General features: G+C 28.7%; 3 protein-coding genes across 25 annotated transcripts; 2 read left to right on the forward strand and 1 right to left on the reverse strand.

The window, feature by feature from the left end:
• Positions 1–1119: 1119 nt before the first annotated feature.
• LOC145180868 (uncharacterized) lies at positions 1120–2055 on the forward strand. Its single transcript, XM_080055810.2, has 2 exons — positions 1120–1309; positions 1616–2055. The coding sequence occupies exons 1-2, from the start codon at positions 1249–1251 to the stop codon at positions 1951–1953; spliced, it is 399 nt and encodes a 132-aa protein (XP_079911936.2). The 5' UTR covers positions 1120–1248; the 3' UTR covers positions 1954–2055.
• Positions 2056–3294: 1239 nt separating this feature from the next.
• LOC145180867 (uncharacterized) lies at positions 3295–8552 on the reverse strand. Its single transcript, XM_090100356.1, has 6 exons — positions 5944–8552; positions 5362–5469; positions 4958–5039; positions 4520–4807; positions 4239–4373; positions 3295–4158 (listed from the first exon to the last, which is right to left on the reverse strand). The coding sequence occupies exons 1-6, from the start codon at positions 7983–7985 to the stop codon at positions 3913–3915; spliced, it is 2901 nt and encodes a 966-aa protein (XP_089956482.1). The 5' UTR covers positions 7986–8552; the 3' UTR covers positions 3295–3912.
• Positions 8553–9210: 658 nt separating this feature from the next.
• Positions 9211–17278, forward strand: LOC149883086 (uncharacterized). 23 transcript variants are annotated; one of them, XR_016444594.1, is made up of 10 exons: positions 9252–9355; positions 9900–9971; positions 10345–10409; positions 10823–10938; positions 11165–11290; positions 12143–12203; positions 14686–15606; positions 16454–16518; positions 16724–16850; positions 17120–17278. XR_016444594.1 is itself a non-coding variant. In XM_090065558.1 (5 exons), exons 4-5 carry the CDS (start codon positions 12196–12198, stop codon positions 15527–15529), a joined length of 852 nt encoding a protein of 283 aa, XP_089921684.1. In that variant the 5' UTR covers positions 9860–10409; positions 10823–10938; positions 11165–11290; positions 12143–12195; the 3' UTR covers positions 15530–15821. The 23 variants fall into 23 exon arrangements, 1 of the variants encoding a protein (XP_089921684.1); XR_016444592.1 differs by having other exon boundaries at positions 9900–10409; XR_016444603.1 differs by lacking the exons at positions 10823–10938; positions 11165–11290 and adding an exon at positions 14461–14511 and having other exon boundaries at positions 9255–9355.
• Positions 17279–18178: the final 900 nt, after the last annotated feature.

An 18178-nucleotide genomic window follows, 5' to 3' on the forward strand; every position in this document is an offset into this window, starting at 1 on the left:
GTACAGAGGTTTGACAAGTAAAAAGCACTACGTGAGAGTATGTAAAAAGAAATGAGAAACGAAATGGAGAGTTTTTTTAAAGGGAAAAGTCATGTAAAAAAAATCTGGGCAATCCAAAAATTGCTGGCCAAAGAAATCACAGAACTCGGAATTATTGATCATCTAAAAAAAAGATAAGAAGCAAACCAACTAAAATGAGCTGAAAAAAAACCTTAAAAATGTAAAACTAATCACAAACTCTGAATGCCATCGCAAAACCCTGTTAAAAAAGAGAAAACTTATGAAAAAGAACACCTTATGCCACTCTAGCCTAAAGAAATACAAATTTTAAATGCAAGTGTAGAAAAGAATTCCGTTCAGACATGATGTCATACGAGAATCCATATTGCAACACTTGGCTCTGCAACGAAACATGTTTGCTATAGAGCTTTGTAATTAATTCTGACATTTTTTTATTGTAAAAAATGTAAAATTGAAATCTATTTTTATTTCTGTATCCTAAGTAAAAAATATTTTTTAGATTGTTACATTAGAAATTTTGAAGTTCTTGAATGTATTTTATATTGATCGTTTTTAACTGATTTTCTGCCAAAAGCGATTCTTTTTTTTTCTTTTTTGGTTTTTAATTGAAACAAACTTTACTCATGACGAATAGTTTTAAAATCGGTCAATTATTTGCAAAGTTATTGAGACTCTAGTAAATGACCGTATGATTCATTTTGAAGGATGCTGAATGAATCTATAAATCTCGATGAACCAGATATATTTAACAGCATATATAAATAACTAAAAGAATCCTTGCATAGGGATAAATTTAAATATCTTTTACTATATTAAATGTGGTTTTTGTGATTGGTAATTAGAAGGGGCATAATATAAAATATAAAAATAAAAAATTATCGAATGTTTAAATAATTTTAATTCATCGAATTAAAATAATATTATGTGCTAAAACATTGCGAATATCTCTGAAATTGTAAATAGACTCAACTGTAGCAAGTTTTTCCCATCTCGTTAACCAATCGTATATATGTACTTGTAGTGAACCAATCAGACTTACTCTTATTCTTTTTAAATTATGTCGAATTATTCAACCAATGATAATCACTGAAGCGCTTTTGTTCTGTTGGGTCTTTTATAGGGAAGTGAAACTTTGTTTTAAAAAGATAAACATTTAATTAGTATTCATCATTTGAAGCAAAGCTTTCACGTGGTCGGGTCTTTATTAGTTAGTTGGTTATTTTCGAAATGGAAACCTATGGACGCAACTTACTCATTGCACTAATTGTTGTAACAATGTATTTATCAGGTAAGATTTGCGTAAAGTTAATAAAAGCGACGGCTCAATTTTAAACAACTCTCAAACAATATACAATTATTTATTTTCTCTATTTTTATTATCTCTACTTTTACGAAAAACAGATGTATGGCAATTTTGAGTTTAATGATAAAAACGTTATTGACGTTAAAGCCAAAATTTCTTTTAAAAATTTGGATTTTATAGATAGAATTGAATTAAAGCCCTTGTATTCTTTTTATAATTTTGCTAGCCATCCCTGACTTTATTAACCATATATTAACCGAAAGGGCTGAATACTCCATTTTTTACTTTAAGAGAATAGTTGCAGCGATCTCTCTCAAAAAATTGAAATGAAGCGAATTCAAGAAAGTATTGAACGCAAGCAAGCTATGGAATCTGCTGCCGAGTTCGGTGAAAAAATGCCTACTTTTGAAAACAAGCGGGATGAGATTTTATGGAAGTTAAATTTGGCTAAAAGAACTTTGAAAAAAGCGCGTGAAGTCGAAAAAATTGCAAAAAACTCCGCTGTACACTTTGGCTATTTCGAAGAAAACAAACAGAAACACTCTGAAGTTGCCGATTTGCTTGGAAAAGCTGACGAAACTCTAATGACCGCAGGTGAAAAAATGGGCTTTGATTTCGAAAAATATTAATGGTTTTATATGTTGATAGCTTATATAACATGAGTTACAGCAGTTGACCATCTATTACTCTTTATTATTTCTGAGAACATAGGGAAAATCTACTTTTAAAAACTTTTTGTTATTCTTTTGTTCTACAGTTTGCATATTAATCTTTTGCAGTTCGATCTTATTGTAATTGATCTTGATCTAAAGTATAAATGAAAAAAGCTAAAAAAATATTCTGATATTCTTAGCTTTAGAAATATAACATGTGAAAACAAAATTAACTCCAAAATTGTTCGGATTTCTAAAACTTCCACACTCTTTCGCCATACGCGAATACAAATTTATGCAAAAGGGATCAGGAGTTTTCAAGCGAAGCCATTATATTGAAAAAAAGAGTATTTCCTTATTTTATCTTTATCGAGTGTTTATAAAATTAGTAGCCACAGGCCTTCATCAGTCCAAGAAAAAAATTTATGTATAAAAGGGTAGACAGAAATAATATACGTAGGTTGTACATAAAGATGCAGTATATGTATATAGCAGAGCAAAAATAAAGACAATTATCGCCAAACTCTTCGCGTGCATTTATTTGAAAATAAATTTTCGAATCAAGGCACGATCATCTCGCTCACCCAGAGCTCTGGGACGATTAAAACGTGATTTGTTTAATTAATTTCCAATAGCTTTTTTGGTAATATTCTGAACGCTGGAGCGACATTTGCAACTTTGTTTTAGTTGCAGAAGTCTGTATAAGAAATTTTAAAGAAAAACTTAAAGAAACGGATTCTGGATTTAAATACAGGTAATGTTATTACTACTGATAGTGCCATTATAATTGCAAAAGCCCGCTGACTTGTTGAACCATTCCGTCAAATTTCTTATGCTCACGGTTTTCAAGGAGAGATTTTTAGATGTCACTTGAAAAAAACCCAACTATCCCTCAAGGTGTTAAAAAACAATTATCCTTCGGAATATTCAGGAACTATACATATCAGTTTAAACACAGTGTTCACAGAGCGACACCTTTGTTTTAACAAGAATTTTCTCGGAAGAATAGTTTATTTGAATTTCATTGAAAGCACTTAAAAAGTATGATAAGTTAAGACCTGCTTTAAATCGACCTTGGTTCAGACCGAGGGGAGTCTTGAACAGAAGTATAGATCAAAAGATACTAATAACACTAGATATAAAAAACCTCTTGAAAGAAATTCTGATTTTATCAGTCACACCTTTTTAATTCTTTTGGGGTGATACACAAATGTGCCAATCGATTTTAAGGGTTATTATGATTTATTGTTAATTCTGGCGCTCAATTTGCTGAAATAAACAGATCACCCAGAAAAGAAAAGAAAAAAAAATTATATAAAATATTACTAACTTGGTCGATGATTGGTTAACCCACGACAATAAAGATTGATAACAGTAATTAGAAACATTGTACAATAATTCAAAAATATATAAAGATATTTTCTAAGTGCAGGCAATCTGAAAAACATTACTAAACCAAACGGAATTGTTCAGCGAGTCGGTGAAATAGGATCAAAAATCTATATTAAAACTGAAAACTGGCTATCGAATTGAAGACATCGTCCTGTTGAACATTAGCATTACCATACTTTTATTCAATCGTAGAGTGGAAAAATATTTTATACTGGACTATGATTCCATGAAGTAAATATATTGCTTAATAGTTAAAACATTTCAATGCGAGCTTCAAAAAATATTAGATGGCATTTTGAAAATGATTCTTTATTCCTTGATTATTTTTGAATGTTGCAACTGATGTCTTCGCCAGTTACTGTTATCAATGACTGATTTATAAATTATATGCGTTAGCTGTAATTCAATTCATTATGAACAGTAACATAACCTGACATGATTCAGTAGTAGACATTATGAACAGATTCGGTAGCATGACCTTCAAGCTTCTTAGATTCGTAACCTCCTGCTTAGTTTACAACATTAGTTCACTTATCCGACTTCTTACAAATTGATAACAGGCGGCATAGGGAGATTTGGATTAAGCACTCTAATCTGTTGGAAACTATTAATTACAGCGTTACTGGTTTGAATTTGAAGTTCTAACTGCCTCTGCTGTTCCTCAAGCTCTTTACGTTGTTTGCGTCGAGTTTTATCTTCTTTTAATCGTTGACCTTTGCACTTACGAACAAATTTTGTCATTAAAGATTGAATCTTTTCTGGGATTATAGGACTGTCTGACATGGTCACCTAAATCATTGTCACAAATTAGTAAAATATTCAATTAAGCATTATACGCAAAACAAACATGAAAGTTCAAAAATATAGACCTGTGGCACAGCTTTTTTAAGGATATTCTTGTATTCATCTTTAGTAATCTCCTTATTTTTAAAGTAAGATTTTAAAACAGCTTTCATTTCCTCTTCAACCTTGGCTTGACGCAACAAGTAGTCAACTAACTTTGGCTGAAAAAAAAAACAAAAAAAGAAATACTAATGTAAATCTAATAACTGTAACAAAACTGATGTATCCTTTTTTAAAATTGGTTTCATTTGAAATTATTTTGTAAATAAATTTCTTAAATCAAGAAATTTAACATCTCTTAACTGACCTTAGAATTTGCCTTATTCTCTGATTCTCCTTTCATTTCTTCAAGTTTGCGTTTTTTATGTTTTCTTGCTTCATGTTTTACTTTTGATTTCATTATATCTTCAAAAGCTGTAACTTCCCTGTATACTGCAAAATTGACACCTTTTTCATCTTCAATAGCAGCTGCACTTGGAGAAGGAGGTGAAGAAATATCAATGGGACTTGCAACTTCAGGATTGTAAGGAGAGTTGTCATCAGCATCAGAGAATGTTGGCATGACACATTCTTCATCACTTAACAAAGTAGATTTCTAAAATAAAAAGATAAAGTAATACCATAATTTAACAATTGCTAATATTTAAAAAATTCAAAAATAAACCAAAATGTTTTTTAAATTCAGCTCATAAAGATAGCTGTCTAAAAGAAAGTCAACTTTTAAAGTGTCAATATTTGTTTATACCCTATCATTTTCCTTTGGCTTATGATCACTATCAGTTAAAAGTGGAATAATTGATTTGTCATTTTTTGCTTCAATAGCATCACTAAATTGAAAAAATAAAATAAAATTTTTATACTAAATATGAAATAAAAAAAAAAATAATAATAATAATATGAAAAGCCAAAAAAAATCAAAATACAGCAAAGTTTAAAATCAAACTACTAAAAATAAACAAAAAGAATATAAGAGAAAAAAAAAAGAAAACTTTTAAAGATATTTTTGTTAATCATGTTACCTTGAAGTCTTTATTCATTAAACATAAATAGTGACATGAATTCAGCAAAAAGTTTCAAAAGATTTTAAAGGAGAAATTATTTTAAACCCTGATTTCCTAACATAAAATAAATATAACTTTAATAGCTTACTTATTGCTCTCTCTAGCATTACTTGTGGGTATGTTTTCTTTGTTTGAATTGGGCCATTTTCTGTCAGGAGATCTTTGAGCAATCTTTGAACTTACATCAGTTGAAGCACTAAGATATTATTAAAAAACAAAACAAACTAAAAAATGATTGTCTTCAAGAACTTTCAATGTTTACAGTTGTAAATTTTATTTTGGGATAGCTTTATCTAAATGCTTCTTATATTTTTCTCAAGTCAAAAAAACCATATTAGCTTAGCTTTTACCAGTTGCAATAAATACATTACACTTTATAGAGTACACACTAAAATGGTCGTTCATTAGATCAATAAATTTAGTTTTACAAATATCAAATAGAATTATTATATATAACTAAATTTATTGACCAAATAGACATTTATCATAAACAGAATATTAAAAACATCTAGTTGACAAAAAAAAGATCTAAAATATGGACTACGATAAAATATTGAACCCTAAAAAAAAAAAAAAAAATCCATTTTATTCAAGAAACAAAAATAATGTTGCAGACTAAATATTTGGTTAAACCCTGAATCAATTAACCCTGAAAGCAAACAAATTTTACCGAGATGTAGATTGTTCTTGAAATTTTCCAAATTGCTTACGCTTTTGATAATCATGTAAACTCAATGCACCAGTTTTTTTAACATCATTTTCTTCATGCAATTTTACAGTACCTGTTTCAGACATAATTTTATCATTAAGTTGAGTGTTTAAGGATGTGAAGTTATTTATATCAGATTTGTTAAAACCTTTCGATTTATTCACACTACTGCTAGAGTCTACAGTTTGTTCGTTATTCATCAATACATTCTCAGGAGGCAAAATTTCAGGTGTTTCTTTATCTACAATACAGGACAGCAAAATATTTTTCTCATCTGTTTTAACAGGGGATATTACATCTTTCAAGATTATTTCAGAAGATAGAGTATCTTTATTACTTTTTTGTACAAAGGAGTTATTATCTACATTAGGGTAAAAAGATTTTGAAAAATTATTATCAAGGAGACTGTGAACTTTTACTGGTTCAGTTCTATCAAGCAGACTATCTTCAATATTGTTAACATTTAGCCTTGATTTCTGATTATTTTGAGGAAAGTTACTGGTTAAGTTATGTTTGATAGATATCTCTAGTTGGCTATCATTCAATTCCATGCCGTGTTGAGCTCTGTATTTACTCAATTCTTTAGAGTAATTTTCTAAAAAAGAATTTCTTTGAGGAATTTTTTTTGTATTAATACTATCAGATTCTTCAGATTCACTTTCTGATTTTCGTTTAGTTTCATAAGCCTTGCTCTGTTTTTTGTATAATTCACTTTGATTTGGGTCCGATGGTGAAATGATCTTTAATCTGTCTGAATTTAAAGGTTTATCAGAAGAACTTTTTTTTTCGGGTACATGAATTTCATTTTCAACACGTTTATGTTTTTTATTTTCAACTTGTTTTTCATCATCCTTTCTTGAATGTTGAGGACTATCTTTCTTGCTATCATGATTTTTAAACAACAGTTTTTTATCATCAGAATCTTTACGAGATCTTTTATGGCTTGATTGAATTATGTGATCAGTAGAACTGCGTTTTCTAACTTCTCGTTCCTTGGAGTCTGGACTTCTTCTTTGAGAGCTATATTTATGATCTTTACTTTGGTCAACATGTTTCTTAGTATCCTTCTCTTTAGATTTTTTTCTATATTTCAAATTATCTTTACTTATAATTTTTGCTTCTTTAGCATTCTCTAATTGTACATTACCTTTAGTACTGTTAATTTTCAAGCTATCATTAAGCAGTGTATTTAAAACTTTCTGTTCCCTAGGCAACTTGTCTTTTTTCTTTTCCTTTTTTTTCTTTAGTTTCTCATCATCACTGCTGTCTTTTTTGTTTTTAAGTTTACTCTTCTTCTTCTTTTTCTTTTTATTTTTTTTTTCATCTTTAGCTTTAAGTTTCTCTTTGTTTTTCTTCTTTTTCTTTTTCTTTTGTTTGTTAAACCCTTTTTGCTCTTCAACAAACTTTTTTGCAAGTTGCTCTTTTTCTTCTCTTTCTTCTTCTTCTAATTCTGCCAAAGCAGTACCAAGCAACTCATCATTATCATCAATCGTATCACCTTTAACTGATAACTCACTTTTAAAAGCTTTTTTAGAATACGAAAATGTCTTGTTTTCTTTTAACATTTTTTCTGACGAGGAGTCATTATATGTGTCACTAAGTGATTCTTGGTCATCTTCTGGAAAAATTGGCTCATTTTGTGATGCTATTGTTGCAAAATTTTTTGGCTTGTTGTTAGTTAGGCTGAGAAATGAATTATTTACTAGAGAGGATGCTTCAGTTTTTTCATTATCACTAACAATTTCCATATCAACGTTTTGAATACTGCTAAGATTATCTAATTCATCTAAAGGATTATATAACTCATCACCATTGTAAATGTCAGAAACAACATTTGGAGTAAATACTGATTTAAAATCTTTTATTTTTGTTACTGAACTTCTATTATTAACCATTTCAGATTCCTTTTTTGAAGTATCATCTATTAAATCATTTGCACTATAGTCTCCTAGCATTTGCATGCTTTGAAAAGCACTCACAAACTTCCCTTTTGCTGTAGACATATTTGAGTTAAAATATCTTTATTCTCTAAATTTATTCCTAAAAATAGAAAGAACAAACAAAATAACAACAGAATTAGGATTTGCCAGCCAATCTTGTAATCAAGTTTGATCACGCAAAAAATAATATTAGGTTTTTTATTCGCCAGAGCAAATACATATTGCGTACATATATTATCTAACTCTTATTTTCATTTTAAAAATTTGTTTAATAAGTTTTTAACAAATCTTGTCTAAATTACATCAGTCTTTCTTTAGTTGCTAAGTATAAATATAAAAAAGGTTAGACACTTTGATTAAAGCAAATATAAGTTAGTGGAGATTAAATTAAAATATACTTTGTTATCTGACTAGGGGTATATTACAACTAGTTAGTGTACCTAAAACGCATATAGAGGAACTTTATTTTCTTTCATAAATATGATAAAATTTTCGAAAATCTTAAATTACTACGAGATTTAACCATAAAAAATAGCAATAATATTGCTAGATTTGCCGACATTTCAGTTTTACAAAAAATTTTCAAGCAGAGCGTGCTTCAGTAATTGCGCGTGAAGATGATTTATAGAACTGCCATAATGAAACTTTAATGTGCCTATAAAGAAATACCAAATACTCTTGGGCACCACAGGGAATGTGATGTCTGAACTATTTTTTAACCAAATGCTTAACTAACGTTTCTTCACCTTTTTAAATTGTTATACAGTGTGTAAGTCGAAACTTTAAGTTTTTTAGAATGGATCAAAAACTTTCCTTAAGAACGTAAGAAGTCGAAAATACTAATTAGTGGACACCTCGAAATATGCATAATTTATAAAACTTTAAACTACACTTTTCAGTTAAAAACAACTTAAATTGACTCCTCTTGTTTTTAACTGAAAACAAGAGGAGTCAATTTAAGTTTTTAAAAACTTTTTAAACAAATTTTTTTTAAAAAAAGGATTATTAAGTTCACTCTACATAGTTAAGCTCATCTTTCCCAGTGGGCACGAGATGTCAAACCGACGTCGGGTTTACGTTGGGTTTTCATCGGTGATGTCAACCGACTTATTACGACGTCGTTATAAAGTAGCGATAACGACTTCAAAACAAAGTTGTCTTACCAACTTCGTTCTGACATCGTGCTATGTCTTTTGCCATAAATACGACGTAAATCGACAATTTTACTAATAAATAAAATTTACATAATTTTATTATATTTTTTTGAACTGGAAGTTTTAATACCGGAAAATAACCTAAGTAGTTATTCTACCGGAAAAATTATCATTAATGGAAAAAAGTAAATTTACCGGGAAGATATAAATTTAATACATAAGACTTTATTGACAGCCATTAACAAACCATAAAACGCATGCTTTTTATGGCTAGCAAAAGTTTGTTTTTTTTACTTTATTTAATTAATTGTGATACTTTAAAACATATATATATATATTTTTCAATGAATAAATTCAGAGTAATATATTTTATTTTATGTGATAAATTAAAAAAAAACTACATGTTTACTACTTTAAGTTTCATGCTTATTTCAATCATCAGGTAAAAAATACATTATGCTTTTTTTGTTAATAACTATTTCTAAATAGTTAAATGAGGGAATTTGTTTCATAATGGAACGTGATGAATTTTTATTTCATTTCCTTCAAATACTTAGTGTTGTTGAGTATTTGAGCTTTTTGTGAATAAATGTTTGTAATTTGCACATCTTTATTTCCATTCTTCTTCGGATACGCCAATATACACTTTGCTAGATGTATTAACTGTTTCATCATGCTTTACAGATCTTGTCTCTTGTTTCATGATCTTAATTTTTTTGGATAGGGACACAGTGGGACAAACATGAATATTCAAAATTGCAGTTAAATGGGTTGATATCACAATCTATAACTTTTTCAACAGCTTTTTAACATTGTTCTTTAGGTGTCTTATATTAATAATTAGAGAGCACAGAATCAAGAAATCAACTATCTAATCAACGATGCTGTTGGTACAGTTAAGTTATCTAAGTTTGTGAATGACTTTGTAAATAAGAGGGTAGTTTTTAAAATTAATAACACGTAACAAAGTTCTTATAAATTAAAATATATAAGAATTTTTTTACGTGTTATTAATTTTGTTTTGTTAAGTTTAGTCATCCTAATAAAAAAATAATTCAATACATCCCTCAAATCATATCAAATCAACATCACAACAATCATAAAAATTAGGGTGAATAGACATAAAAACTCTGTCTTGTAAGTATAATTTAAAATTATTAACGAACTGTATAAGAAAGATATCTGTTTTTATACTATTTACAGTAAAACAAGCAATAAGATAAAAAGTAAAACATAATATCAATAGTATTTTAATGCTTTTCTTTAAGATTGCTTGTCTTTCAAGAGATGGTGGGATTAAATTAAAAGAAAATATTAACAACATGTTAGAAAGGTAATTTTATGATGCTTTTGTGGGGACTGATAGCACTGAGTAAACATTAAATGTGCAATGTAATAACAAACACAAAAATTTGTCAAAGCATATTAATGGTAGAGTACTTTTCAAGTTTACAAAATTTTGTTTGTCTATGCTATTGTAGTTCATGATGTTAATTTTTATAACAATATCTTTTATGCAGACTAAAAAAATGACTATTTATGAATTATTTTAAAGTATGTTTTGAACCTTTGAAAAAATATTTTTTTTACCTTGCTTCAGCATAAACATTTCAAAAAAAATTCAGAAGTTCTCACTGGTTATCAAATATTTGGAGACCTGAGTGTGCTACTGACATGCATATTTGATAGTTAAGAATATTTATTTATCAATATATTGGTTCCAAAAACAATATCTTTTGTTTTCAGAATCAACTTCAGAGTCTGATACAGAGAATGAAAACACACTTCATTTGAGAACCAGAAATCAGGGACAGACCATTACTGTTATTAAAGAAGATAATGGGTAAACCATGAGTACTGATGTAAGTCTCCATGCATATTTAATAGTAAAGAATATTTATTTATCAATATATTTTGATGATGATATGGATACAACCAATAAAATGACTGCAATATTGATCCCCCATACACTGATGGTGAGCTGGACATGTCATATTGGGAAATAAGCTCCCTCTACAACAAAGAATTCAAATATATATATTTTTAAATTAATATATTTTCTTAAGGAGCTTGCAAAAAATTTTTTAGGTCTCTATGGCAGCCGCAACACTTTGCACCAAAATCTGCACTTTTTAAGGATTGATTGATTGAGCTTGGTTTTTTTTTGGCTTGATTTAAAATAGTATTTGGCACAAGGTGATGCAAGAGAAATAGGTACTCAAATTTTTTTACACACCATATTGATATGATCAATTACCAAATATGTCATACTTGTCTGTAGCACACTCGTGTATCCAGATATTTGATAACCACTAAGAATTTCAAGTTTTGTAAAAAAAAAATGGCATCTGCTGGTGCAAATTTAAAAAAAAAATTATTTTCAATACATTAAAGATATACTTTAGAATTACTCAGCAACTTTTTAGTCTCCATAAAAGTCATTAAAATAAAATTGTTGATTTCATTTTTCTAATTTTAGGGAGTTAACAGTTTTAGTAGCTATAATTATAAGGGGACAGAAATTTTGTTGATTTCAGGGGTTTTTTAAGGATCTTATTGATTTTATGGTGAATTATTTTTCTGATTATATGTTTTTTTCTTAGAGGAGGATCCAATTGTTAAAGGGATACATACATATATATATATATATATATATATATATATATATATATATATATATATATATATATATATATATATATATATATATATATATATATATATATACATATATATATATATATATGTATCCCTTTAACAATTGGGGGATACATATATATATATATATATATATATATATATATATATATATATATATATATATATATATATATATATATATATATATATATATATGTATATATATATATATATATATATGAGGATCTAATTGTTAAAGGGGTACATATATATATATATATATATATATATATATATATATATATATATATATATATATAGATATATATATATATATATATATATATAACGTAGTGTGTATACATGGCAAATATATTCTTAAAATTATTTTTTCATCATGTTAAAATTTTCTTTTTCTTTTTATAGTCTGATGTCGTACAAAGTTATGGCTTGTTTTAATTTGAAAGGGACAAACAGCAATGAAAAAGTAAGAAAGATGTTCGGGATAAACTAAGTTTTGAAAAGTTAAAAGTTTACAAGCTTATCATTGGTAATTTTTTCTTCTTTTATAATAAAATGTTTAGATCATATTTTACCGGCATATTGTTTTAAAGACCGGCATATTGTTTTAAACATTTTAAAATCATACAATTGAAAGCTTTTCCTGACAGACAATGAGAAATGACAACATCTCATGAGAGATGTGTGGCCACTTATGAGAGTTGTGTCATTTTTTTCAACTCTCAACTCTCAACTTCGAAATATGAATAGGTCTCTATGCGGAAAAAAGAATCAGGCGCGGTACTCCCAGAGACTTAGGAAAGAATTGAACTGCAAACCTCATGAATACAAGGCGAGCGCTCTTACAACTATTCTACTACAGCACTAAAGTTGACAACAATTTAGCTGATTTCGACATTTACGAAACCCTGAAGTAATAAAACAGACTTAATATATGACTGTTTTATTTACCTATAAAGATGGTAAATGGGTCTAGTTTTCGGAAAGTTTTTAATGTTTTCAGTCAATTTAAGCTGTTCTTGTCGGGTAGTTAATGGATTATTTTTTTAAAATTTCATTAGTTGCTTGTTTTTGTAACCGAAATAACTTGACTTATGATTTGAAATTCTAAATTAATTAAAGTTGGTCTTTATATATTTATGCCTTCAACTTCTATTTAGCTAGACAATAATTCGTCTGACTTTTTTTCCCGTGAACTTTGGGAACTCAGACGAGAAAACTTTGGTTATTTAAAAAAATGAATAATGGCGAAATATAATTACGGTTTGCATGTTTAAGGACGGGGGTAATAAACTTTTTCAAAATCAACTATTTTCAACCAATTATCAACCATTTTGCCAAATATAAATATACGTCAAATATATTTTGTAAACCCGTATTTTGAACTTTCAAATTAATGTTTTTCACAGCCTGTTGGTCGGCAAACAAAACAATCTATGCCATTGCTGAGAGCTTTTAAAGCTTCTTTTTGGTAATCCTTTAAAGACTTAATAAAAAATAAATCACAAACTATTTTAAAAGCATACTCTAAATTATCCTTTTCGTTTGTCATATTGCTTCTGAATAGCACTGACAATTTAATTAAGTAAATTTTGGCGCAACCTTTAGTTAACCCCCCGAAACTTTACGATATTTCATTAAGATCAAAGAAAAGCCTCAGGAACATATTTGTTCCGGTAGATGAAAAATTGCATTAGCGCAAAAACCAAAGTTTTCTCGTCTGACTTCCCAAAGTTCACAGAAAAAAAAAGTCAGACGAATTATCGTCTACTATTTAGCTAGCGTCATGACGAAAAGAAGCAAAGTTATGGTAGTCGATATCAAAGCGGAAGTTCAAAAGGTCTGGCGGTATGCCCCTAGCAAAGCTGTTGGCGGGGGTGGTGGGCGTCTCCAGAAAGCTACTGATGCAAAATAGAAAGTTGTTTTTTGTACTGAATGCTTTTACGCTAGAAAATATGTGCTATTTTTTAATTTAATTTATTATGTTGGTTTAACATCGCTCTACCACACAATGACATCGTCTTTAAGTCAGTAAACTGACATCGTTCCGATGTTGGTTTAACATCGCTCAACGTTGAATGACATCGGAATGCTGATGTTGCCCGATGTCTTTTTTTCGACGTTGCCCAACCTTTCCATTTCCAACGTAAATCCGACATCGATTCGTTGTTGTTCAGAGGTCGCTTTGCCCACTCCCAGTGGGCACCCGATGTCAATCTAACATTGGAATTCAGTTAGATTTTCATCGACGACGTCAACTGACAAAATCTTAAGTTGAATCGATGTCAGATGTTCGACGTTAGTTATTCCATGTTATTTCGATGTCAGTCTTTGATCGGTTGCAAGCATTTTAATTTCCCGCCAACATGAAAATTCAACTTGTTATTTCTGCGCAACGGAAACAGTTATAAAATCAAGCAAAGTTCATTAAAAAAAGTTTGGTTGGTTTAGTTTTTAGGTTTTATTGTTATAAAATCGCACTTTCAAGGGTGTTCTTTTCAAAATGTATTTTTATTATTCAAAAGAATCACATATAGGATATAACAGTAGCTAAAGGATATAACAATAGTAGATGGTAGCTATAGGATAAAGCAGTAGTAGATGGTAGCTAAAGGCCTTACCTACCACTGGTAGTACCTGTACCGGTCACATAGTTAGCTTTACTAAAGTTAAGTGAAGCACTAATGCTACGATCATATTTGTTTTATGGTTTTAACATTTAGATGTCCTACATAAATAATTGGAGAGCTCACTATCACCAACTTAACCAGTTAGTAAGTATTGCCTTACAATTTGAAAATGATGATCTGGATTCTGTTGATCTTAGTAAATCTCCGATATCAGATATAGATGATATTTATAATGGAATTGGGAGTAGATTAAGTGATTGTATTTATTCATTTATATCATTTATATGTTGACATATCTGCTATAAATGATCAACTTAGGGTGTCTGTCTCAAGAAAAAAAATTCTTTCTGAAGAGTTAGCTTTATGGGTCACTCACAATAAATGTACGCATGCATCTTTTGATGAACTTCTGCAAATTCTCTTCAATAATGGTCACAATGATTTACCTAAAGACAGCCGAACACTATTAAAAATGCCACGTTATGTAAACACTTTACCTGTAAGTGGAGGTGAATATCTCTATCTAGGTATCTTAAATGGGATAACAAGACTATTGGAATCTGTAACAGCAGATATAATGTCTTTAAGTCAGATACATTTAAGAATTAATATTGATGGTCTTCCTTTATTTAAAAGTAGCAATACACAATTATGGTCAATACTTGGTTCATTTCATGACTTTAAACCATTTATTATAGCAGTTTACTGTGGCACCAAAAAACCAGATCCTGTTCATGAGTTTTTGAATGATTTTTTAGTAGAATACAAAAATTTAAAAGCAACTGGATTTAACTACAATGGTCAATCATATGAAGTGGATATCAAATATTTTTGTTGTGATGCTCCAGTTAGGCAGATGTTGAAATGTATTAAGTCCCACAATGGATATGATTCCTGTGAAAGACGCTCAGTCCATGGTGTATATGTAGAAAACCGAGTTGTATTTCAAGAACTGAACTGTCTCTTGAGAAATGATATTAGCTTTTCCCAAGGTAATTACCCAGGTCATCAGTTTAAGAGAAGGATACTTCTTGGTTACGATATTTCTTGTGTTCAGAATTTCTTACTTGACTCTATGCATCTAGTTATGTTAGGTGTTGTTAAGCAGTTACTGTTTTCATCAAAAAACTATTCTACAAAATGGATCTGGGGCTGCCGATAAGTCAGCTGAAAATGTTCCTGAAAAAGTCACAGAAGTCAAAGAGCTTCTTAAATTTGATGCAACTTTAAATTACTATGGTAAGTTTAATATTTGTAGTTCTATTATCTTTTTTGTATTCATTGTCGCAATTTTAACTTATTTTTTAACACTTTTGTCAGAGTATCTCATTCGTTCTTTATGATAAAGAAGGAATGAGATAAGAATTATAAATTATCATGTAGCGAAAAGTAATTTAAAGTATATTTAAACAAGTAAACTAATTTAAATAAAAAAGGACTTGCATTGAATAAAATGTTTAAAAATCAAAAATTAGTTTTGGGAAAATACCAATTTAAAGCCCTTTTCATAAAAGATAAGTTCTATAAATGTAGATATAAAATATGATTTTTTTAAATTTTTGACCAAAAATAATTATGTATTCAAAGTTTTTGTTTAAAAGCTGTTTTTCAATTACATTTTCTTAATATAACAATTTATCAGGTCTCCCATGTCCATTTTTTCCAAATTACTAAATATAAAGTTTCCTAACAAGACATTATTAGATCTACTAAAATTACTTTTCTGAACAAGTATTATTTCTTATAAACACTCTCTTTGATAGATTTTTGATATTTTTTGAATGAGTATTTCAAATAGATGGTTTTATAAAGAAATTGCCATTTTTTGAAGCCGATTTTTTTATTTTACAAACAAATAAAAAAATGGTCTGTCTTTTAACTTAGAAAATTTGAAATGAGCTGTAGATAAACAATCTTACTTGCTTAGGGTAAATAAATTAGTTAATCAACTTGTTCCTAGAATTTCAGTATTTTTTTTTTTAATTATTTATCGCCTTCAATGAGTAAACTATAATTTAAAAAATGTCAAATATATAATTTAATGGGTTATATTTATGTAAGTATTTTATATATTATATTTATATAGGTAGCTCATCTTTCAAAGGTTGGTGGGATTTCTTTAAAAGATAATCTTAAAAAAATAATGGAAAGGTAATTTTAAAATTGTTAACTTAAATGATTTAGTTTACTTCATGTAATAATGCTGTGTTATAGCCATTATTATTTCCACATGTTGTAGCCATTATTAGTTCCATATATGAGTAGACCAGATAATAGAAGATTTATTGGTCTATAAAGCAATCTTTATTTGATTTGTTGTGTACATTTACCTGTAAGCATGTTTTTTTTTCCATAGTCTGACGTCATAAAAAGTGATGATGAGATTCAACATGAAAGGGACCAACTGCAATGATGAGAAAAAAGAGTGACAGTAACAGAAAAGCAAAGCTTTGAAAAATTAAATCTTCTCGAACTTATTATAAGTAAAAAAATTTCCTAATTTTAAAAGAAAATTGACATTTGAAAATGATCACTACAAAGAACGTTTTAAATAATAGTTTTCAGTATTATTATTTGATATATAATATTAACAATATATTAATCAACCGTTTCTTGACAAACTTGGAATTATCATAGAAACTCTTCAGGGACTCCAACTGTCATATGTTTATTTTTACAACTTTTATCGTAATTCATCTTTACAACTTTTATCGTAATATATAGTTAACATATACTATATCTTTATGTTTAGCTATTGTTATGGCAACAAAGGGAAGAAATGGCATAGCAATTGCAGAAATAAAATGCGAAGTTCGAAAGATCTTAAGATACGCCCCTGACAAAGTTGACGTTGAAGAGGGTGGACGTCATTTAAAAATAGGAAGTTTTTAAAAATATAATTTCCTTATAATTGTTTGTTATTCTTTCTAATTTACCCCTACATATTCATATATCGCTCTATCAAAATATTAATTCGTACACATTTATATTTTGATAGAGCGATATGAATATATAAGAATTAACGATAATATTCAAAATAAGCCTGCATGTATCTATGTATGTATGTGTATACAAAAGGTTTTTTCCTAAATTTAACAAAAAATTAAATAAAGTTGAATAAACATCGCTCGAAGGTGACATCGTATTTACATCGAAATGTTGACGTCGTTTTAACTTAATTAGTTAGACGTCGACCAACATTTCCATTTCCAACCTAAATCCAACGTCATTTCAACGTAAAAGTCAACGTTGATCCAACGTTGTTCCGACGTAGCTTTGCCCACTGGGCTGGGTTTGTATTAAAAATGAAATGATGAAATGGGAAAGTCCTATTTTTGTTGATCTCAAGAAAACTTTTCCAGTAAACTAAAAATCGTTCATGTAAACACTGTTAGTGTTAGTGTTGTGACCAAAACTAAAAATTGTAACTAACTTAACTAAAAATCAGAAACTAAATTTAGTCGACTAAATTTTTAATTTGCGAAAAACATATTGTTGCTGGTACCCAAAAATACTTATTAAAATCTTGTTATGCGTTAGTTGTGAAATGGTTTGAGCGCCATGTTTTTAATTACAAATTGCTATAAGTTACAATTTTTATCTGCAGGGCATCTATTTCAAGGTTCGATTTTCAGAGTTTTTCAGGTTTTTAGAGAAAGGTTTGCGACATATATACTTGGAATTTTGTAATAAAACTTATCTAATAAGTCCCCCGTTATTATTAAGTACTTGTTTTAAATTTCAATGAAAAGCGGTTCAGATCTGAATTTTTTCTAATTAAAGTGAATTACAAATTATAAAACACATGTGA

The sequence above is a fragment of the Hydra viridissima genome, unplaced genomic scaffold (genome assembly GCF_058129835.1).
Source record: "Hydra viridissima isolate aposymbiotic clone 2 unplaced genomic scaffold, HvirCarnegie_v1 scaffold_10, whole genome shotgun sequence".
Classification (NCBI taxonomy): domain Eukaryota; kingdom Metazoa; phylum Cnidaria; class Hydrozoa; order Anthoathecata; family Hydridae; genus Hydra; species Hydra viridissima.

Coding starts and splice junctions, on each gene's coding strand:
- LOC145180868 (XM_080055810.2), top strand. CDS start 1,249: ATGGAAACCTATGGACGCAACTTACTCATTGCACTAATTGTTGTAACA. Junction 1,310..1,615: donor TGTAACAATGTATTTATCAG/GTAAGATTTGCG, acceptor TTTTACTTTAAG/AGAATAGTTGCAGCGATCTC.
- LOC145180867 (XM_090100356.1), bottom strand. CDS start 7,985: ATGTCTACAGCAAAAGGGAAGTTTGTGAGTGCTTTTCAAAGCATGCAA. Junction 4,374..4,519: donor AGAATAAGGCAAATTCTAAG/GTCAGTTAAGAG, acceptor TTTTTTTTTCAG/CCAAAGTTAGTTGACTACTT. Junction 4,159..4,238: donor TTAAAAAAGCTGTGCCACAG/GTCTATATTTTT, acceptor ACAATGATTTAG/GTGACCATGTCAGACAGTCC.